We start from the raw sequence: 23,324 nt of genomic DNA on the forward strand, positions 1-23,324 counted from the left end.
CCAATTCGTAACCACTTCGCTACTTAGAGAGATGGAAACACTGCCTTTAGAAGTGTAGAGACCTAGATGGAGGATAAAAATATTGAGAAATAGTTTCACCTCTGGATAGTTTTGTTTATTAAAGATTTCTATGAATTTTTAGCAATACTTTGGACTTACCCTCATATCTATAAATACCTTCTACTTTTCCCCCTAGTAGCTACATAGCATAAAGCCAGGAACTTGGTTTGATTACTGGCTGCACCTTTTTCACATAGCAGTTGCTTGATAAACCTGCATTGACTGAATGAATAAATGAATATAGGAAGATCCAGAGAGGGGTAGTCACTGTTGATGGGGTTGTTCTCAAGGGGACACCGTTATAGTCTCATTTCCTTTTAACCAGTTGACAATCTTGTGGTCTCAGAGTCATGGCACCCCACGTGTGTCACAGTTGAACCCTTCTCTACTGGGTTCTCAATAACTAAGTTGTTGGAAGTAGATTACCAGGTCTTTCTTCAAAGGTACTGCTGGTGGACAAAACCTCCAGAAGTTTCCGTGAGAATCCAAGCACATTAAGCGTTTGTACCTCCCGGGAGTCCCAGTTCCCTTCAACAGAGCTCCTTTTCTTGACAAGATCTCCATTTGAATGACCTTTGACCATCTACAACAAAGCCTGGTCACAAAATAATGTCCAAATGAAGTCTGTGGAGTCACAGTGTGGATACAAGGGAAGCGGAGGACAATAGTGTCCATCTTATCATCACTGGTCACCAGGAGGCATCCCTCTAACAGGGGAGAGGACAGTGGTGGGGAGAAGGAAATGTTGGCCATGGAGGAGGAGGAGAGAGAGGAGGATCTCAGATCCTGGCACAGGTGTTATAGGTATCCTGAGGTCCCGACCCCCGTTCCCTGAGAATGTGGCTCTGTTTGGAAATAGTTTTTGAAGTATCACTAGTTAACACGGGGTTATACTAGAGACCTGGGGTGGCGCTGGGGGTTAATGCGCCAGACTGCAAAGCTGTTTGCACTGCAAGGTTGGCAGTTCAAGCTCACCAGCTGCTCCTCGGAAACCCTATACAGGGTCGTTATGGGTCAGAACCAACTCAATGGCACTTAACAACATTACTGGAGTAGGTGGGCTTTCATCCTTTATGGTCAGGGTCATTATCAAAGAGGAGAAAGGACCCAGATACACACACACAGAGGAAGACAGAGACAGAGACTGGTAGGATGCAGCTACAAGCCAAGGTCAGCCGGCTGTCTCAGAAGCTGGGAGACAGCATGGAGGAAGAGCCAGCATGGCCGACACCCTGACGTTGGACTTTCAGTCCCCAGAACTAGGAGAAGGGTCATTTCTGTGTGCCTTCAAGACTAATCATCACAGTGACTCCCAGCGTGGGGGTGGTCACTCAGCACCTCTCAAAAATGACTCCAGGAAGTAACTACCAGTGCTTTCGTAATAGGTTTTCTATATTTTTAAATTGTACCTCATTTTTAAAATAAGTTTTTATTGTGAACTGCATGATAGTTTACATGGGAAAACATCAGTTTACATCTTTATTTCATTGCAATAATTATAATCTCCTCCGTGCATCATCATTCAACAGTATTTGCTCATCATTCAACAGTATTGGTGTGTTTTTATTGCGGGGGTGGGGGGAGAATATACACAAAGACACTCAGGAATATATGATACTTTAAACAACCAAAGGGCACATTCTGCAAGCCTGCCTCCTGGCCGCCAGCACGCAATCCCTCTCCTTCCATGAGTCCAGAGTCCTCAGCTGCTCCCTGTCTCCATGTCCTCATCTCTGGTGTCGCTGCTTCTCTGGTTAAGGTCCCACATTCTGCTTGTACTCTTCTCCCCTGATAGTCCCAGGCTCTTTACCTCATTTCTTAAGATGCTTGCAAAACAAGTTGAGAATATCAGCTACCAGAGCAGTCATCTGCTGAACCCCAGAGCCCCAGACAGGAAGGGTATTACCCCATTTCAGAAAGGATGCAGATGGACTTCAGAATCATGTGACTTCTCCTAAGGGCATGGAATAGTAACTGGGTCAGAGCCAGGCCCTCTCTCAGGGCAGTGCCTGCATGCCACGGACCTGCCGCTTCCTCGCCCTGGGTTCACAACGTTGGAAACCAGTCTCTTTGCCTATAAGCAGTCGGTGGGGGAACCCCATGTCCTCTGGGACCCTTTATTGTCATGCTCTCAATTGTGCTTGTTGGTGGTGGTGGTGTCATTGCATTGGTTCTAACTCATAGGGACCCTGTGTACGACAGAACAAAACACTGCCTGGTCCTCGGCCGACCTCACAATCGTTGTGTTTAAGCCCATTGTTGCTGTCACAGTGTCAGTTCATCTCCTTGAGGGTCTTGATCTTTTTCACTGAACTTCTCCTTTACCAGGAGTCCTGGTGTATTGCTGCGGGCTAATGCGCTGGACTGCAAAGTTGGTTTGAACTGCAAGGTGGTTCAAGCTCACCACTCTCTCTTTGGAAACCCTATACAGGGTCGCTATGGGTCAGAACCAACTCAATGGCACTTAACAACAACTACTTTACCAAGCATGGTGTCTTTGTCCATGGACTGATCCCTCCTGATATCATGTCCAAAGTATGTGAGGCAGAGTCTTACCAACCTTCCTTCGAAGGAGCATCCGAGCTGTACTTCTAACCAAGACAGATTTGCTCTTTCTTCCGGCATTTCCTGGTATACTCAGCACTCTTCACCATCACCATCACCATCATTTAAAGGCATCTTCTTGGGTCTTCCTTATTCCTTGTCCAGCTTTTACAGGCACGTGAGGCCATTGAAAATACTATGGCTTGGGTCATACGCACCTCAGTCCTCAAAGTGACACTATTGCTCTCTAAAGCTTGAAACAAATCTTTCTCAACAGATTTGCCCAATATGACACTTTCTTTTGATTTCTTGACTGCTGCTTCCAAGGATATTGAAGACAGATCCTAGTAAAATAAAAACCTCAACAGTTTCAATATGTTCTGCATTTATCATGGTGTTGCTTACTGGTCCAGTTGCGGCAATTTTTGTTTCATTTATACTGAGATCATCAGCCTTTATCTTCATCAGTAAGTACTTCAAGTTCTCTTCACTTCCAGCAAGCAAGGTTGTACCATCTGCGTATCGTAGGTTGTTAATGAGTCTTCCTCCAATCCTGATGCCATGTTCTTCTTCAAACAATCCAGCTTCTTGGATTATTTGCTCAGTCTACAGATTGAATAAGTATGGTACAAGGATACAACCCTGGCGCACATAGTGTCCCCTTGTCCTGGTCGAACCACTCACTGCCTCTTGTTCCATGGTCAGGTTCTATATAAGCACAGTTTAGTGTTTCAGAATTCTCATTCTTGGGAATTCTCATTCATGATTTCTAAAGTAGAAAACCGGATTTGCCAGAATTGCAGAATTTTAATATTTGGGGGGTTGGTGGTTGGGGCAAGCTCTGTCCTCAAGTTTTTGCATTGCTCACAGTGACTGGAATGCTGTGAACCACCAAATATTGATGGATCTCACCGTGAACAGCGGCTGGGCGGTCGGAAATCATGGCTGACATTTGTGTAGCACTTTAGTTTACGGAGGGCACGCTCTGACGTTCGGTCAATCGCTCCAAGCAGCTGTAGAGCTCAGGGATTCTGACCCACCTCCTCCTCCCAGCTGGGAGCCAGCTGTCATCACATGGGTAAGGGGCGAAGGACGTCCTCACCAACTGGCTGGGCAGGTTTCATGTGACATTTATTGACAATGCTGAGGACACGCACTGGTCCTTTCTGTAACATAATGTGTACGCGTGCTGTGTGAGCGTGCATATTTGTAACTGACTAGCGTGCACTAAGTCCTGGTGTGGCGCCGTAGGGTAAGCACTGGACTGCAAGGTCCATTTGAACCACAAGGTCAGCAGTTCAAACTCAGCAGCCACTCCTCAGAAACAGGGTCGCTGTGAGTTGGAACCAACTCGATGGCACTTAACAAGTTAACAACATCATGGTCGGTACAAGCGGTTTGAAAGGTGGGTGGTTCGAACCCACCCAGTAGTCCTTCGTCAGAAAAGTCCAGAAGATCTGTTTTTGTGTAAGTTAAAGTCAATAAAACCCTCTGGGGCAGTTCTATGCTGATCACATGGGGCCACTAGGAGTCTAGGGGGCTGACTCTATGGCACATGACAGCAATAGCAATGTACATATGTGCACATGATTGTATGCACACACATAAACATGTATGCATAACAAATAACATACAACATATACCATAACTTAGAACAGAACATAAGGAGCTCTGAGGGTGCTTGGGTTACTTGTTAAGCTGCTAACCGCAAGGTCAGCGGTTCAAACCTGCCAGCCCCTCCTCAGGAGAAAGATGAGGTTGTCTGTTCCCCTACAGACTGACAGTCTCCGAAACCCCACACGAGGTCACTGTGAGTCGGGATTCACTGGATAACAGTGGATTTGGGTTTGGTGTGTTGTTGTTGTTGTTGTGGTTGCTAAGTGCTGTCAAGTTGATTCCAACTCACAATTACCCTGTATAGGGTTTACAAGGAGCAACGGGTACGTTTTGAACCGCTGACTTTGCGATTCAAACTGACTTTGTGGTCCACTCCTTATCTTACAGCCCCGTTGCTTTATAACAAAGCATATAAGTCCTGGTGTGGCACTGTGGGATAAGCATTGGACTGCTAACCAAATGACTGGCAGTTCAAACCCACCAGCCACTCCTTGTTAATCCTATACTCATAGGGTTCCTCTGAGTTGGAACAGACTTGACAGGAACACCACCACCCAGAGACACTCTAGGTGATATAAGCAGTTTGTGATCAGCCGAGAACTTAAGGATTGGCAGTGTAAGCGCATCCAGCAGCCCTTCAGAAGAAATGTCTGAAGATCCGCTCCAATAAAGATGACAGCCACGAAAACCCCATGGGTGGTTGTCCCTCTGTCACACAAAGGGCCCCGTAACCGGGAGCCGACTCGACCACAGCAAACAACAGCCCCACTTTATCAGACAGACTAGGGGTGACCGTGTGATGTGTGCAGAATTAGGACGCAAACCCCCAGCTCAGGGATGCCCCCAGCACATTATGCTGGTCACCCTGAAACTACCAGGCTGCAGCTGTTTGAGAGGCACCTATGGGGGCAAAAGATAACTACTGCAGGGGTGTGGGAGTCAGGTGAGGGACTGAAAACTCCAGATGCAAACACGAACAACACCTGTGAGCGTTAGCCTCCCTGAGCAATCCCCGGGAGTGACCGGCACAGGAGCTGCCGGATAAGAAGCAAGCTCTGACCTCCATCAACAAATATTTCCAGAGTCCACACCTCTCCAGGCAGCGCACAGTTCTGTCCCACCTACAAAGCTGTTCTTCAGCATTCCCTGCTAAACGGAAAACACAAAACATGTGGTGGAATGTATCCCCACAAAGGTGGCCACACAGCACAGACCAGGGCAGTTGCCTTGTGTTCATACCTTGTTGTTTTTGCAGGAGAAAGATGTGGCCATCTGTTTCTGTAAAGACATTTCTTCTCAGCTTAGTAGGCATTAGCTGTTGAGTCGGTTCCGACTCATAGCCACCCTATGCACAGCTGAATGAAGCACTCCAGCATTCTCACCATTGTTTTCATTCTCCTGGTCACCATCAAGGATTTCTCTTGCAGTGTAAAACCCCCTCCCACCTATCCCCCCCTTTTCTCTGACTTTTTACAATAGTTGTTGTTGTGCCATAGAGCTGGTACTGACTCATAGCGACCCTATGCACAACATAACGGAACACTGGGCCAACCTCACAATCGTTGCCACGCTTGAGCCCATTGCTGCTGCCACTGTGCCAGTCCATCTCATTAGGGGTCTTCCTCTTTTTCTCCAACCCTCCACTTTACCAAAGACGATATCCCTCTCAAGTGACTGGTCCCTCCTGACAACATGTGATCTTACAATAGTGGTCTCATGGTTACGAATCTGGCTGCAAACCACAAGGTCAACAGTTGAAAACTACCAGCTGTTCTTGGGAGAATGATGAGGCGTTCTGCGCCCGTAAAGATTTACAGCCTCGGAAACCCTGTAAGGGGTTGCTATGAGTCAGAACCAACTCTACGGCACAGAACCACCACCTTATACAATATTTCCCTTTGTGGCTGGCTTATTTTACTCCAGGTCAGTCATGTTATGAGGTAATTTGCAGATTCATCATTTTTCGTTAATGCTGCTTGTACAAGACTAGGTATACACACATTCCTGTTCATTACAGCACAGGTTACGGTAGCAAAGTGATGAACATGTCCACCTACGGAAGAGTGGATTAACGAATTTTGGTACATATATCCAGTGGAATACTACACAACATGAGTAGTTTTCATTTTGCATTCGTCCTGGGTTCTGAAAAACAGAAGAATAGAAGAGGTATGGGCAGACCCAGGCCCCTCCCCCAGACCTGCCTCAGACTGATTATATATATATATATACCACTAAGAGCAGCTGCTACTCACAAAGCTGGTGTCCATATTGGTTGGCACAACCTGTGCCAGCCTCCTGATACAACGCCTGGCGCATAGCAAATGCACAATAAATGTTCATTCCTATAGATCACCCCCTGCCCTAGACCTGGAGTCCTGGTGTGGTGCTGTAGGATAAGCAAGGTCGGCGGTTCAAACTCACCGGCCGCTCCTCGGAACCCCTATACAGGGTCACTGTGGGTCAAAACTGACTCACTTCACTTAAGAGCAACAACAGACTTTTCTGATTCTTTGCCATCAACCAATCCTCAGGTGTCTGCAGCATTTTTCTGGAAGCAAAGGCTCCATCCAGCCATGTGGACTCCGGGGCTGGTTCTTCCCACGCTGCCCCAGATTCTTGCACTTTGCATTCCGAGCAGCTGTGGAACATCTGGAGTGATGGGAGGATCAGATGGGGACCAGCAGGTTGCTGCACTGGCCTGGCTCCTGGAGATCAGAGACCAAGAAGCAGCTCCAAGGGTCTCTGCTGGCTGAACCACCCTTTCCTCCTGCCCACCCCTCTGCTGGTTCTGCTCTTAAAGAGCAGAAGGGAGTCCATTCTTGTCACTTTATTGCTTTGGTCCTTGCGTTTCCATTCTGGTACCTCCCCCCTGCCCCCCTCTCCCTTCTCTCCCTCCGGGCACTTGTTTTAGCTACTGACCTAGCTTTCATCAGGGAGATATACATTCTGCAATCGGCCTTTCATTGTTGAGATGATGGTTGTGATTTGTATATGTGACAGCACCACAGAATAACCCTATTTATGGTGACGCTCCAATCCTGAGGTAGGGTTGAGGGGGCGTAAGTTTCCAGCCTGTCTTCCGACCCAGAAACCATTTCTTGTTTCTGCAGAAGACTGCCTCCCCCCACCCCACCTCACCCCGCATTGGGAGGCAGTGCAGAGATCTGGGGAGCTGTTTCCCTCTCCCCACCTCTCCCTGCATTGGAGACCGTGCAGAGATCTGGGGGTGATTGCCTCTCGGGACCCCACCTCTCCCGCATTGGGAGGCAGTGCAGAGATCTGTGGATGACTGTCTCCTCCCACCCCACCTCTCCCTGCATTGGAGACCGTGCAGAGAGCTGGGGGGCTATCTTCCCCACCTCACCACTCCCTGCATTGGGAGACAATGCAGAGATCTGGGTTCTTAACCCTTGGGGTGCCCTGTGAGCTAATTGTGCTTTGCAGTAGGGAGCCCCCTAGGGCGTGGCTCTGTGGGATCTGAAACAACTCTGATGCTTCCTTCAGGAGAATGTTGGCTTTAAAGAAAAGGAGAGACTGGAGGAGAGAAAAGCCAACTTGGAGCCAAGCGGAGGGGGTCAGCTCGCGGAGGGACACCGTCCTCACCCCGAGTGAAGCTTTGTGTACACTTGTCCCCCTGCCCGCCTCAGTAGACATTTGCTGATCACTGCTTGTGTCGGGCAAGGAGCTGGGGGCTGAGATGTGACCCCAGGCCTGAGCAATCGTGGGTTGACAGCCAGAGGAGCGGCCACAGTACTTACAGTTAACATGGTCCACAAGGGACTGCAGACGGGAAGGAGTCCCAGGGGGTGTTTCAGGTCTGCCTTCAAGGACCAGGAGATGCTTGTTGGGGGTGGGGGTGGGGAGCCGGGGGAGCCCTGCATGCAGGAAGCACAGGGTCTTCAAGGCAGGGGCTGGGGGAGACACGAGGCACCGAGAAGGAGGATGGAGGTCTGGGAGGGGGAGAAGGGGACAGGAGCCTTGGCAGTGGATTGGGGTGGGAACGAGGAGGGGGCTGTGGAGTGGGTGGGGTGGAAGGGCGGAAGGATAAGCAGCGCGGCTCAGCCCCACGGGCCTTGTAGGGCGCAAAGCCCCAAGTCAGGAGCTTTCTCAGGGAAACCTACGAATTATTTAGTTCCACTGGAAAACAGCTTCAGAACTAAAACATCGATGTCGTGCTGAACCCGCTCATCCTCTAAAGAAAGTTGCCGCCGCCAAAGTCTCTGCGGGTCTCTTCCCAGCTGGATGGTGACACTCCAGCAGAGCTGCAGCCCCCCACGTACAGCCTGAGCCCTGAGCCCCTGGTGTGGCCAGCTGTCTGGTCCCTGGAGGGAGGGAAGGGACGTCACCACTCCAGGTAATGAGCCCCCCTCAACAATCAGTCTCAACAAACAGATACAGCCTGCTTCCTGCTGGCTTCTGGAGTACCAACACATCACAGAAGCCTGCCTCCTGTGGGTACCAAATCCTCACCCAAAGGGTCACTCAGCCCCTTATATGCTGGGCCAACTGCCCATGACCTCATGAGTCAAAATGGAACTGTGCTCCATAGGGGTTTCAATGACTGAGTTTTCAAAAGTAGATAACCAGCTCTTTCCTCTGCGATGCCTCTGGAAGAACATCCAGTTCACAGCCCAGTTTGCTGCGTGTTTGTCCCACCCAGGGTCTCCCTTATGATCTCACTCAGCAATTGCAGAGTCTGGGAAGAAGCTTGGCTCCTTTGACTTTACTTCTCTCAGCACTTGATAAGGTTGGTCTATCTGATCCTCTGACGAGTGCTCATCTTCCCTCCTCGCCCAGGTGTGTGCAGACCCAGGACCTGGCTTCCAGAATCTCTCCTCTTGAGTCTCTCTGTGGTTCCTCCAAAGACAATGTGCCAGGCCATATTAAAGCAAGCAGACCTAAACTGAAGTCATGGTGACCGCCTGTGGGACAAGGGGGACTCCGCTCCAGAGGGCTTCTTGGCTGTCGTTTGTTACAGAAATCCATCGTAAGGCCTTTCTTCTATGGTCTTGGGGGGGTGGGGTGTTTCAAACCATCAACATTGAGCTTAGTTGTTGTTGATCAGCGCCATAGAATTGGTTCTGACCCATCGCTACCGTGTGTACAACAGAATGAAACTCCACCTGGTCCTGCTCCATCGTCACAATTGCTGCTACACTTGAGCCCTATTCTGTTGCCACTGTGTCAGTCCATCTCGGTGGGTGTCTTCCTCTTTTTTGCAGACCCTCCATGTTATCAAGCATGATGGCCTTCTCCAGGGACTGGTCCCTCTTAATATATCCAAAGTATGAGAGACAAAGTCTGGCTATCTTGGTTTCTAAGGAACATTCTGGCTGCACTTCTTCCAACACAGATTTGTTTGTTCTTCTGGCAGTCCATGGTACCTTTACAATTCTTCTACACCATAACTCAAATTCATCAACTTGTCTATGGTCTTACTTTTTCATTGTCCAACTTTCACTTGTGTATGAGGCTATTGGAAGTACTATAGCTTGGATCAAGCACATTTTAATCCTCAAACTGATATCTTCATTTGTCAACTCTTTAAAGAGGTCTTATGCAATAGATTTGCATAATGCAAGACATCATTAGATTTCTTGACTGCTGCTTCCATGAGTGTTAATGGTGGATCCAAGCAAAATGAAGTCTTTGACAACTTCAGTCTTTTCTCCATTTAACATGATGTTATTTATTGGTCCAGTGTGCAGGATTCTTATTTTCTTTACATTGAGGTGCAATCTATACTGAAGACTGTGATCTTCATCAGTAAGTGTTTTAAGTCCTCTTCTTTTTCAGCTAACAAGGTTATATGATCTGCATATCTCAGGCTGTTAATGAGTTTCCTCCAATCTGGGTGCCATGTTCTTCTTCATTTAATTCAGCTTCTTGGATTATTTGCTCAAAGTACAGATTGAATAGTATGGTGAAAGAATACAATCCTGATTTTAAGCCATTCAGTGTCTCCATGTTCTGCTTGAACAATTGTCTCTTAATCTGTGTACAGGTTCATCATGAGCACAATTAAGTGTTCCAGAATACTCATTCTCCACAATATTATCCATAGCTTGTCATGATCCACACAGTCAAAACCCTTTGCATAGTTAATGAAGCAGAAGTAAACATCTGTCTGCTATTCTCTGCTTTCAACCAAGCTCTATCGGACATCAGTAATGCTATCCCTTGTTCCACAGCCTTGTCTGAATTCTGCTTGAATCTCTGGCAGTTTCCTGTCAATGTACTGTTATAGCTGTTTTTGAATTATCTTTAGTAAAATTTTACTTGCATGTGATATTCATTATATTTTGCAGTGATTCTGCATTCTCTTGGGTCATCTGTCTTTGGAATGGGCACATGGGCATATAGATCTCTTCCAATCAGTTGGCCAGATAACAGTCTTCCAACTTTCTTGGCAGTGCTGCATCAGTTGGTCCAAAGATTTCTATTTGTAGTCTATCAGCTCTCGGCATTTCTCTGGTTAGTTGTTGTGGTTGTTGTTAGTGCCGCTGAGTCGATTCCAACCCATAGCAACCCTGTATAGGATTTCCAAGGAGCAGCTGGTGAGCTTGAACCACTGACTCTGCAGCCCAGTGTAAATGTTTACACCATTGCTGTTGTTAGGTGCCATCGAGTCGGTACCGACCCATAGCAACCTTATACACAGCAGAACAAAACACTGCCCGATCCTGGGCCAACCTCATTATTGTTGCCACGCTTGAGTCCATCGATGCTGCCACTGTGCCAATCCATCTCGTTGGGGGTCTTTCTCTTTTTCTCTGACCCTGCACCTTACCAAACATGATATCCTTCTCCAGCACTACTAGGAACCTTAACACAAACAAAACCTAGTGCCGTGTGACCCTGACTCGGAAACCCGATAGGACAGAGTAGAGCTGCTCCATGGACTTTCTCAGGCTGTACATCTTACAGAAGCAGGCAGCCTCATCTGTCTTCTTAGGAGCCTTGGGTGAGTTTGGGGCCAGTAATGTGGTAGCGTAGTGGTTATGAATCAGGGGCGAACCACAAGGTCGGCAGTTCGAAACTACCAGCTGTTCATTGGAGAAAGATGAGGCTTTCTGCTCCCATAAAGATTTACAGCCTCGGAAACCCTGTACAGGGTCACTATGAGTTGGAACCAACTCCATGGCACATAACCACCAACCACCAATCCAATGCTTAACCCATTATGACACCAGGGCTCCTTAAAACAAGCAAGAATTACTTAATTTTTTTATTCTTAAAGTTTTTATTGTGAATTGAGTGCAAGTTTACAGGGCAGATCATCAGTTGTACATTCAACAAATCATATGCTTTGTTTCATTACAATGGTTATAATCCCCTCCATGTACCATCAATTAACAGTATTTCTCTCTACTCATTTTAGCTCTTTTATTTTATTTAAAATACTCAAGTATATATAATAATTTACACTACCAAGAATTACTTTATCCAAAGAAATTATTGCATAGGGGCAGAGATATTGCAGTTGGGGGGGAGAGGGACTTTTAAGTTGTTAAATGCCTTAAGTCAGTTCTGACTGGAAACCATATATCTGGTTTCCAAGGTCGTAACTCTTTGCAGGAGTAGAAAGCCTCATCTTTCTTCTGAGGAGCAGCTAGTGGACTTATACCACTGACCTTGTGGTTCGCAGTCCAGTGCTTATCCTACAGAGATTCATACTCATAGCAACCCTTTATGGTTTCCAAGGCTGTAAAATTTCATGGGAGCAGAAAGACTCATTTTTCTCCTATGGAGTGGCTAGTGGGCTCGAACCACTAACCTTATGGTTCACAGTCCAGTGCTTATCCTACAGAGCCACCATGCTCCCCAGGGATGAGAGAAACTTGTGGAGAAGTACCGAAGGGCTGAGGGTACTGGGAGGGGAGCTGTGGGGTGTGTCAGCACCCACCCTGATGGCCATCCCTAGCTTACTATTGGGGGCATGTTGGGGTTCAAGCCCAGAAGGGAAAAGTCTTCTGCAGAGAGACTAAAAAAACAACCAGGAACCAATCTCCAAGGCATTAGTTTACTGATGAAAAGAAAATAAAAAGACATGGTTTGCTGGCGGGAACTTAATGACAGAAGATGTGGACAGCGGTCTCCAGTAGTAGCCAATTGGACAGTGAAGCTCCTCTAAGTGAGGGGCGTGAGCTCGGGTCTTATAATATCATGGGGTATAAAGCTTCACATGCATCAGGGCAGTGAAGTATGTGGAACAAAGAAGAGGTAGGACAATCACAAGGTACAGGGCTAACGGCCCGTTCCTAGAGAACAGAGTTTTGGTGTGCGCAGTGGGAGGAGGGGGCTGGCGGCTCCTTCCTAGATAGCGGGGGACAGTAGAAAAGATACAGTTTGAGTTGGCATTAGTGTGACCATTTGAGGATGTTCAGTTTGTGTCCCTATAGAGCAGATGGAACATTCCCCCTGAATTATGGGAGGGGCAGGGCAGGGGCGGGTGGGCAGGGTCAGAGGCCAGAAGAAGCTGCCCATGGTTTAGTCAAATTAGGGGGAGCTGAAGGTCATCATCCTGGTTGACAGCCATTTACCTGAACACAAAAGGATGTGGGGCTTTCTCTCTCCATCACATGCTATTTTCAGGTAAAAGTCAGTGTAGCCAGATGTAGTGAGGTCATCGGTCCCTGGAATACTCCCTTCTGTGCACCCACCTGTCTGAAGTTGGTCCCATGACCCATGTGGTCACTGCAGGTCACTTCTCAGTGCTTCTCAGCACCAGGTGGGCTAACCCTGGGACCCAAGTGCCTTGGCTCCATCCTCACCATCTCCCTCTGCTCTCCCTGGGACACGGATTCAACAGGGACAGTTGATTCCTGAGTGATGGTTAGCTCCCTGGACACGGACTTCTCCCTTCTTGTGTCCAGGGCTGGTGGGGAGAGGGGAGTGGCTCTTCACTCAAGGAGAACCCCAACATGAGGTTCTCCCTGTCCTCTCCCCATCTTCACCAGCCTTCGCAGACTAACACAGTCTGACCTTCCCCATTGTGGTTTTTTAATGAGGAGAAAATTCCAATCATCATTTTGTGTGTGTGTAAGATCTTCAGAGAACAAATAAAAAGGCATTCTGAGCTGATGGGTATTTTCTCTTCCAAGTGGTATTTATTTAAATGTACAAGTCCTGGTTTCCTGTGTAAAGTTGCAAGCAGCACCTTGCCATTTAAATGTTAATAGGAAGGTAAACTTGAAAATCAGACATTATTCCATGAAGAAGGACTGCTCACTCTGGTTGGACTGAGTGACTTCCCTTGCCTCTTCTCCCCACTTTCCTGGGGGTGATTATTGTCTTCCCTGCTGCCCAGTTCTTGTCACGGTACCGAATGGAATTTTCGCCTTGTTCTAAAGAGTGTAGAAGGCACATTTCTGAATGCAAACTTGAAAATGGGGTCGTGGAATAAAGATACTGGATTCAAGCCCTAGAGAATTCGTGAGTGTTTTTTTAATATTGGCCTGAGCTTTAGAGCCAGGCTTGTCATTCCTGGTTCTTTTCGGGGGGGGGGGGGGGGGGGGGGGGGGGGGGGGGGGGGGGGGGGGGGGGGGGGGGGGGGGGGGGGGGGGGGGGGGGGGGGGGGGTTATTCTAGACGAACCTTGAATGGTGTTTTCTCCAGGCCTCAGAATTAGGTGAATTCCATTCGTTCTCCCTCTTCTTTTATTTTCTTTTGCTTTCTTTTAGAAAGAGGCAGAATGGGCTGGGCAGGAGAGGCAATCATTGTAAGTTCCTGGGTACCCGACGCTGCTGTGGATTCTGTGAGCCAACACAAAGAAAAAGGGAGGAAGGGGTTTCCTACTCCTGAAAATGACACCTGGCATGTAGGTGAACCCAGAGAGGCAGGACGGGCAACTGGGATGGACCCAAGTGCCTCCAAAGAGCCACAATAACTTAAATAAAACCCATGGAAAAATCACATTTGATGTATTAAGTTCACATATGGTTGAGTATGAAGCTGAGATGGCATTCCTGAGGACCTTGTAAAGAATTCTGGTGGCACAGTTGTGTAGGTGTTGGACTAGTAACTGGAAGGTTAATGGTTCAAATCCACCAGCCACTGCTTTGGAGAAAGCTGAGGCAGTCGGCTTCAGCGAAGATCTGCAGCTTAGGAAACCCGACGGGAAAGTCTCCCCTATCCTAGAAGGTCACTATGATTCAGAATTGGTTCGCTGGCAGTGGGTTTAAGGAGCTGATGGTCCTCATTTTGTGTGAGCATGATGTCTGGCTTCATCTTCTTTTTCTTTATTTTCTCGTTTCTTCATTATTTACCCTGTTATTGTTGTTGTTAAGTGCTGTTGAGTCGGTTCTGACACACAGCCACCCTGGATAGGGTTTCCAAGGAGCAGCTAAAGAGGTTGAACCGCCGACTTCACAGTTCAGACTGACTTTGCAGTCCAGTGCATTAACCCACAGGACTCCATGTACCCTGTAAGTTTCCTTAAATTTTTGAGGGTACAATGGGTGTGAATCCCTGTCCTACCAATTCCTAGTAGAATGGTTTTCAGAAAGACTCTCTGAGCGTCAGTTTTCACATGGAGATTGCCTTACGCTGGATTCTCTGGAGAAGTCACACTAGTGACGTGTGCGTATAAAACAGATTTACTTCCCCGATGGGCCTCACCCAGTTGTGAAGGCTGGCCAGTCCCACATTTGTGTGTCATGCGGTCGGCTGAATAATTCTCTTGATTCAGGTGCTTGTAGGGGTTGATGATCCCCAAATCTGTAGTTCAGCAGTTGACTGAAGCTTCTTCAAGAAGCGACGGTCAGATCACTAGATGAGGGCAGGAATGAGAGAGAAAATGTAAGCTTTGCCAGAGCATCAGTAGGTATGGGATACAGGCCACGCCCCCAAAGAAACTCCCCTTCCAACTGATTGGCTACTCAGAGCATAAAATGGAGACTAATTGCACACAGTCTGCCCAACCTCTGAGAATGATGGCGGAGCCAAGCTTGATACATAACCTAAACCATCATAGAGATAAAGACCCTATCCACACACATATCTGCCTCAAAAAGTTGAAATACTTAACAAATGAACAGAGAAAACGTGGCACACAGATATCATGGACTATTACTTAGCTATGAAGAATTACTTAGCTCTGGTAGCGTTGTAGTTACGAATCGATCTGCAAACCGCAAGGTCAGCAGTTCGAAACTACCAGCCGCTCCGCGGGAGAAAGATGAAGCTTTCTGCTCCCGTAAAGGTTTATAGCCTCGGAAACCCTGTACAGGGTCGCTATGGGTCGGAACCGACTCGACGGCACTTAACAACAACATGAAGAATACTCTGGTGGTGGCACGATAGGACCATCACTGGACTTTGAACCAGAAGGTCAGCAGTTCAAACCCACCAAGCTGCTCCTCAGAAACCCTATGGTGAGCTTGAACCGCCGACCTTGCAGTTCAGACACTTTGCAGTCGGGAGCATTAACGCACAGAACCACACCAGGACTCGTAAAATAAGCAAAAGTAAGAGACTAAAGCTTGTTAGTGATTAGGAAGGGTTCGGGGGCGGGAAGTGAGTGTTCATGGGACGTTGAGTTCTGTTTGGGGAGATGAAGACGTTTTAGGGCGAAATAATGGTGACGGAAACACTGCGTGGTAAGTGGGGTGAATGTGCCTGGATTATTGGGTAGGTTTTACAACAACTGAAAATACGTTGCAATGCGCACGTGGAAAGGACGTGATGTCAGACTCACACAGTTAGCAGCGTCACTTTCCCACGGGAGCTCCCTTCCTCCTCCGTCGGGACTGGAGCGCTGGCTGGAACCCTTGGCTCCCGAGCTGACACCTGTCCCTCTTCCCACAGACCTGCGCAGAATGACGGCTGGCTTCATGGGCATGGCGGTGGCCATCATCCTCTTCGGCTGGGTCATCGGGGTGCTAGGCTGCTGCTGGGACCGGGGCCTTATGCAGTACGTGGCCGGACTGCTCTTCCTCATGGGAGGTAAGCTGGCGGCCCGGCTCCTCGCTGGGGAGGGAGGGTCCCCGAGTGGGGTCTGCAATGCCTGTCTTCACTCAGTCGTGTTCACAAACACTTGCTCCATGTCTGCTGCTGCTGCTGAGGCAAACGAAATAAGACACGGTTGCTCCTCCAGACCCTACTGCTCACTGTGAGGAGAGACACTTGTCACAGGGGCAGGGGGCTGTGGGTCATCGCATTGGCCGAGATGGTCCATGAGGAGGAAGCATTGGCCCAGCATTGCTCCAACGTGGTCCACACTACGTGGGTCACCTGCGACATCGGACCCAAGGTCATGCTTATCTTTACATCTTCAAAGTGGGCACTGGGACCCCTCCTATCCCTGTGGTGGGCATGGCCCCAGAACCAATCCCAGGTCCCAACATGGGACTGTCCACAGGACACCAATAGGACCATCATGGGAGTAAACACTGATCCATACCTTCATGTGCCTCACTGGTCCCTGAAGAGCTAGCACGCGGTTAGCGTCTCCTAGTTTGCGTCTTGGTCCAAAGCTAAAGAAAACCACAAGGCTCTGTCCACCAGAACGCACTCCTCAGGGAAACGTGCACAGATCAAGTGTGTGGAGCGAGGCCCGGGGAGACTGGGCAAGGATAGAGGGAATTGGAAATATCTGTGGAAAGAAGGAAAGTATGTGGAGACAAATGTCCGCTTGTCAGAGCCGTGGGCACGCGCCTGCCTGTAAAGTATCCACTCTGGAGTCCCTACCGGTGGAGGTGGGCACTGGGCAGTACTGACTCTCCACCTCTGGGCCACACTGGGGAGAGGAGGGACCTTCGCTCTTGGTGGGACAGGTGGGGAGAATGGCTGAGTCCAGCTGGAGGACATGTAGAGTTTACAAGGATGTACCCAGGCTGGCCAGGTGCTCTGCGTTTAGTCAGTGTCCTATGCCAGAGCTGCCTTCTGTGTCTGGTGGTCCCTCAGAGACAGGAAACAACTCTGGCCACAGACACCTGCCTTCTCTCTGTCCTCCATGAAGGGCCACACTGGGCCGACCAGGTGTGCACCAGTTTGAGCAGCAGCCGAGTTTTCCTTGGCCATAGTGTAAGGAGCTCTGGTAGCGTAGTGGTTACGAATCGGGCTGCGAACCTTAAGGTCAGCGGTTCGAAACTACCAGCCGCTCAGCGGGAGAAAGATGAGGCTTTCTACTCCCGTAAAGATTTACACCCTCAGAAATCCTGTATAGGGTCGCTATGGGTCGGAACCGACTCGACGGCACTTAACAACAACAACATAGTGTGAGAAGAGGAATGTGGAGACTTAGGTCTAGTGAGCATTCTCAAGAAGCCCAAGGGTCTTGGTGTGGCTGGAGAGAGCACAGGTGAGCAGACAGGTCTCAGGCAGAGCAGGGCCCCAGGGCACCTGGATGGACAGCTTCACCTCCTCCTCTTGTGCACATTCCCCGGCCCCTGCCCCTTCAGGTGGTAGACAAGGCTCACAACTGGCCAGGTGCTGAGTCTCAGGACCTTGCTCCCCACCTACAGCATCCTCCCAGGATACTAGCTCCACTTCTGGAGAACCAGAGAGAGATGGACTGACTGGTCCACTCACTTCTCCCCATAGGCCACTTGCCACTGGCCAGTCAGTGAGGGCCACCAGAGCTCAGTGGGCACCTCTGGGCTGACCTTTGGACAGGTTGGAGTCATTGGGATGCATCTGTCTCGCCACCATGGGGTGTGGGGACAGACCTGCTCACTACTGCTGAGGAACCTTCAGGAAGTGCAGAAATGAGTAGGTAAATGAGGTCCTTCCCACAGGGCTGGAGTGAGAGCTCGGCCCATCATTGCTGACTCAAGAGTTCTCAATCTTACTGCAACCAAAGTTACCCACAGAGCTTTCTAAGATGCTGACACCAGAACCTACCCTACTGCATCCCACCCATCTCATTCCACCCACCCTGCCCAAGGAGAACATCTGGATAGTCCCCGTGTGCAGCCAAGTGAGAGCCAGTGAGTGTTCTCTCCAGCGCTTGGACTCCGTGGTCCTAGGGAGGGTTTGGTGGGCCAAGGCTGCTCCTGATGAGTTTTCTTTCCCACCCAGCCATATGCAGCCTGAGCTAGGGAAGTGCTTTTTCATGTGCTTGTTTTCCATCAACTGTCTTTTTCAAAACCGTTTTAAACTTACAGAAAAATTAAGAGAATGTTGTAGAGAAAAATCTACTTGGTCTGTAAAAATTGATTTTGCGAGAATCTATTTCAAGAGAGGAAAAATTCTTACACTTGGATGCAGGGAGACCTCCAGCGTACACAAGGGAACTCAGAGACTTCTGCTAACATTTTCTCACACACAGAGAAACAGTTCATGAAATGAAGAAATGACAATAATTATACTTGTATTTTAATATCTATTTAGTTATATATGATTGAGAGTGGTGCTGAAGGATGAGCAGTGGACTGCTGACCACAAGGTTGGTAGTTTGAACCCACCAGCTGCTCCTTGGGAGAAAGGTGAGGTTTTCTACTCCCTCAAAGATTTAGCTTTGGAAACCCTACATGGGATCAGTATGAGTCAGTACCGACTTGGTGGCTCTTAACAACAACAGCAGTTATATGTAACTATATATAATCTCTCTGGTAGTGGTTATGAATCAGGCTGTGAATCTCATGGTCAGCAGTTCAAACGTACCAGCTGTTACATGGGAGAAAGATGAGGCTTTCTGCTCCTGTAAAGATTTACAGCCTCAGAAACCCTATACAGGGTCGCTATGAGTCGGAACCGACTCCATTTCAGCCTGTGTTGAAGCCACTATTGAGGATCTTTGTTTTTTCACTGACCCTCTACTTTACCAAGAGTGATGCCCTTCTCCAGTGATTGGTTCCTTCTCATCACATGTCCAAAGAAGGTAAGACAAAGTCTAGCCACCCTTCCTTCAAAGGAGCATCCTGGCTGGACTTCATCCAAGACAGAGCGCTTGGTTCTTCGAGCAGTCCATGGCATATTCAGAATTCTTGGCCAACACCATAATTTAAAGACACCAGTTCTTTGTTAGCCTTCCTTATTCATTGTCCAGTTTTCACCTGCATCAAGTGATTGACAACATCTCATTTATTACAATTGTTGTGTGCCTTCGAGTTGATTCTGACTCATAGCCACCCTATAGAGAGAGTAGAAGTGCTCCACTGCGTGTCCCTGGGTGAAATCTACCAGAGCAGACCATAGTTATCTTCTCCTGTGGAGATGCCAGTGGATTTGAACAGCTAACCTTTGGTTAACAGTCAGGCACTTAGCCATTATGCCACTAGGGTTCCCTTAGTTAAAAATAATGAACCAATATTGATATATATTTTTCGAAACCTAATTCCATTGCTTATGTAGATTTTCTTAGGTCCCACCTCCTATCCTTTTCTGGTCCCAGGATCCATCCTGCAATCACACTACATTATTCGTGTCTCTTTAGACTCTGTGTGGTTCTGGCAGTATCTCAGACATCCCTTGTCTTGGATGCTCTTGGAAGGTTTGTGGAGAACCGGTCAGGTATTTTGGAAGATGCCATCTGTTGAGATCTGTCTGGTGTTTTTCTCTTGATGAGACTGAGATGATGGATTTTTAAGAGGAAGACCATGGAGGGATGCTATTTTCATCCTGTATCAAGTGTACATGCTGTCAACGCAACTTAGGAAGGCTGGTGTTGACCATGATCACCTGGCTGAGGTGGTTCTTTTCAGGTTTGTCCACTGTGAAGCTCCTCTGTTCCCATCTTCCCATACTGTGCGTGTTGGAAGGAATCCACCTGGTGTGGTCCACACCTGAGGTCCACATTCACTTGCTTGTTCCCTCACTCAATAACAAAATAAACATTGCTGTTGGCGGCCATCAAGACAGCTCCCACTCACGACAACTTCACATAGGACAGAATGAAACGCGGTCAAATCCTGGGCCAAGGTCATAACCGTTGGCATGTTTGAGCCCATTGTGACTACTTTGTATTTTGAGGACCCTCCAAACCAGGGGCTCCTCCTTCAGCACTGTATCCAACAATGTTCTGTGGTGATTGATGAGGTTTCACCGGGCGATCTTCCAAAGTAAATCACTACATCTTTTTGCATACTTTGTGTCAGTCTGGAAACTCTGCTGAAACTGCCCACCAGCGACAACAGCATCAGAGCAACACACCGCAGTACCACACTCTGACAGACGATGGTTGTTGTTGTTGTTATGTGCCGTGGAGTCGGTTCCGACTCATAGTGACCCTGTACAGGGTTTCCGAGGCTGTAAACCTTTATGGGAGCAGAAAACCTCATCTTTCTCCTGTGGAACAGCTGGTAGTTTCGAACTGCTGACCTTAAGGTTCACAGCCCGATTCGTAACCCCTATGCTACAAGAGCTCCTGACAGACGATGGTAGAAATAGATAAATACTGAGAACCCGTTATGCTCCAGACGTGGTGTGAGCAGTGGGGATGTGTGGAGGAAAGGAGAAAGTCTGTATGATGTTCACACTTCAATGGGGCTAGGGGAGCAGGCCGTATGGAAACACCATAGAGAGGGGGCATAGAGCCAGCTGGTGGGAACCAGAAAGAAATCCAGGCAGAGGAGCTGTGCTGAGAGGCACCATTGTGTTAGGGGAGGGACAGGGTGGCACAGGGTAGGCCTCTCCCCTCTTGCATGTGGATTTGGTGTGGAACATTCTTGAAGGAGAGCAGCAGGTACATACCAGACAGACCCTGCAGCAGTGGATGGGGACTGGGAGGTAAGAATCACAGAAGGGACAGATCTTTAGGGGCTTGGAGGCTGCAGGTAGGCACAGAGGTAGTGTGATTTTACCCTTAGGGTTTGGGGAGGGACGTTGGCCCCTGATCTGGCAGCCCCCTTCTGAACCACTGATCTGATACCCTGAGCTCAATCCCGGGGTTGTCAGCCAACACATATGACTGATCTCTCCCTTGTGAGGGACCCACCATCATAGAGTTCACCCCCATCATGCCTAGTCCTGACCCCCAAAGTCTCTTCTTCCCGAGGCTGCAGATCCTGTCTTCCTTAAGGAGAAAGAAAGACCAAAACCATGAGTTGGAAACCCTGCCCTAGTGGACAGTGACCCTGCATAGGATTACCAAGACTGTAAATCTTTACAGGAGGAAAAAGTCTTATCTTTCTCCCAAGGAATCGCTTGTAGTTTCGAACTGCTGACCTTGAGGTTAGCAGCCCAACTTATAACCACTACAGTACCAGTCACTGCTCAGACACTGCTCCCTTTACTCTTCTAGCAGTCCTCTAAGGTTGGCAGCACCGCCCTGATTGGGTAGACACAAGCCAAGCCCAGAGAGGCAGCACATAAGCTCAGGGTCACGCATGAAGTACAGGGCAGTTCCTTCATCTCAGGTCTTCCGGTAAATCCCACCTCGCTCCCTTGTGCCCTGGGGCTTGTGGGGGAGACGCCTGGGAGGAAGAAATCCATGCGAAGACTGGACAAGGATACACACAAGCACTGTTAGACCACTGGCCAGAGGGGCCTCCTACACTCCACCTTCAAGGTGCAGGGAAATGCTTGTTTGGGATGGGGCCAGAGAGAGAGGGATCAAGATGACAAAAGAAGGGTCCATGCCACTCACAATAGCCCCAGGCCAACATGCAAGGAAGGTCCACTCCAATCAGACAGCCTGGGCCTATTGGTCAGAATCAAGCTTTCAAACTAACTGTTAACCCAAAGTTTGGCAGATCGAATCCACCCAGAAGCGCCTTGCAAGAAAGGCCTGGCTGACAATCTACTTCTGAAAAAGTAACCACTGAAAATCCTGCAGAGCTCAGTTTCCCAGGAGTCGAAGTCAACTAGATGGCAACTGGTTTTGTTTTTAAACATGCCTCAGTTTCACCACCTGGCAGGGTTGTTAGGAAACTTCATGGAGACGGGTAAAACGCATAAGAACCTTATCTGTCGCATCATGAGCAGGAAGACGTTTGTGGATGTGAGCCCAGTGGATCATAGATTCTTACTTTCTCTGGGAGATTAAATAAATATCTTGCCCAGGCATCGTAGTGCCCTCAAACCCCAATCTGTCTGACTGACTGTGAATTCAGTCTGGAGATTTGATGATCAAGCAGCACAAATTCCAAATCACAGTGAACTTCCTGACATGTTTATGATCTTCAGGCAGCTCACCACCTTGGGGAAGAGGCAAACCCACACGGTCCTGTCCCAGCACAGTGGATGAAGGCCATCCATCGCTCCCAGGCTGGCAGCTGGGAGGAGGCTGATCCTGTCCGTGGAGTAATCCTTAGGCCAACAGGAAGGCGAGAATCTGGTTGAGAGCTCCTTCTTCTTGTGTCCTGGAGACCAAAGGCAAAGCTGGGTCTCACGTGACTAAGAAACAAAGATCCTTCCTTTCCGCTTCACTCTGCTTCTTGAGACTGGCTTCCAGTTCCCAGCAAGTTATGGAAACTACCCTCTCAGCAACACACTGACCCTTGGTTCAAGCCGTCACCTGTCCTGGAGCCTGTCCTTCTTGTGTTCCATGACACCAGACTCACAGTTTCTTCTGTTCTCGGTGCCTTTTCTGAATTCTGTCCCCAGGTCTCCAGATGGAAGGGAGGACTATACCATTGCAGGACGCTGCCCTCACAAGTGCCGTGGGGGCTGGTTGTGCCCTCGGTCATCTCCCTAGTTGTCTCCTGGAGAGCAGAGACTCAGTTCATTTCCTGTCCCTTCGCTGGGTGAAACCTCCATAGAATCAGGAACCTCCATGCCACTCTTCTTTGTTAGCCTCACTCAGGTTTCTAGTAGCCCTAGGATCCTAGTGGTGCAGGGAGTTAAGTGCTGACTGCTAACCACAGGTCACAGGTTCGAATCCACCAGCTGCTCCGCAGGGGACCAGTGTGTCTGTCTAGACCCTCTGGGTGGGTCCTACTCAGTCTTCTAGGGTGGTTCTGAGTGGGTGGACTTTCCTGTAGTGTTAATTACTGGGCATGGACCCTGCTGCTAAAACCACACATTAAAGTCCTCCGGCTGCCCTTCACAGTTCTCCGTAAGGATCTGTTTCACAAACCGATTCTACTCAGCAAGCGTTGATGGGCTGCAGCACACAGGACACGAGGCTAAGAAGGTGTGTGGTGGAGGCAGGCAGTGCTCAGACCAGGCGCATCCAGTGACCGCTGGCCAGGGGCCTCTGCTTGGGGCCAGAGTGGG

At 48.8% G+C, this 23,324-nt stretch overlaps 1 protein-coding gene across 1 annotated transcript in view; it reads left to right on the forward strand.

Moving 5' to 3' along the window:
- The window catches only part of TMEM178B (transmembrane protein 178B), a 369,586-nt gene that overhangs the window by 329,160 nt on the left and 17,102 nt on the right, over positions 1 to 23,324 (forward strand). The window contains exon 3 of the mRNA XM_006861177.1: positions 16,032 to 16,169. Within this exon, the coding sequence (XP_006861239.1) occupies positions 16,032 to 16,169 (138 nt within the window). The remainder of the gene's footprint in view (positions 1 to 16,031; positions 16,170 to 23,324) is intronic.

This window comes from Chrysochloris asiatica, unplaced genomic scaffold (genome assembly GCF_000296735.1).
Source record: "Chrysochloris asiatica unplaced genomic scaffold, ChrAsi1.0 scaffold00041, whole genome shotgun sequence".
Lineage (NCBI taxonomy): Eukaryota > Metazoa > Chordata > Mammalia > Afrosoricida > Chrysochloridae > Chrysochloris > Chrysochloris asiatica.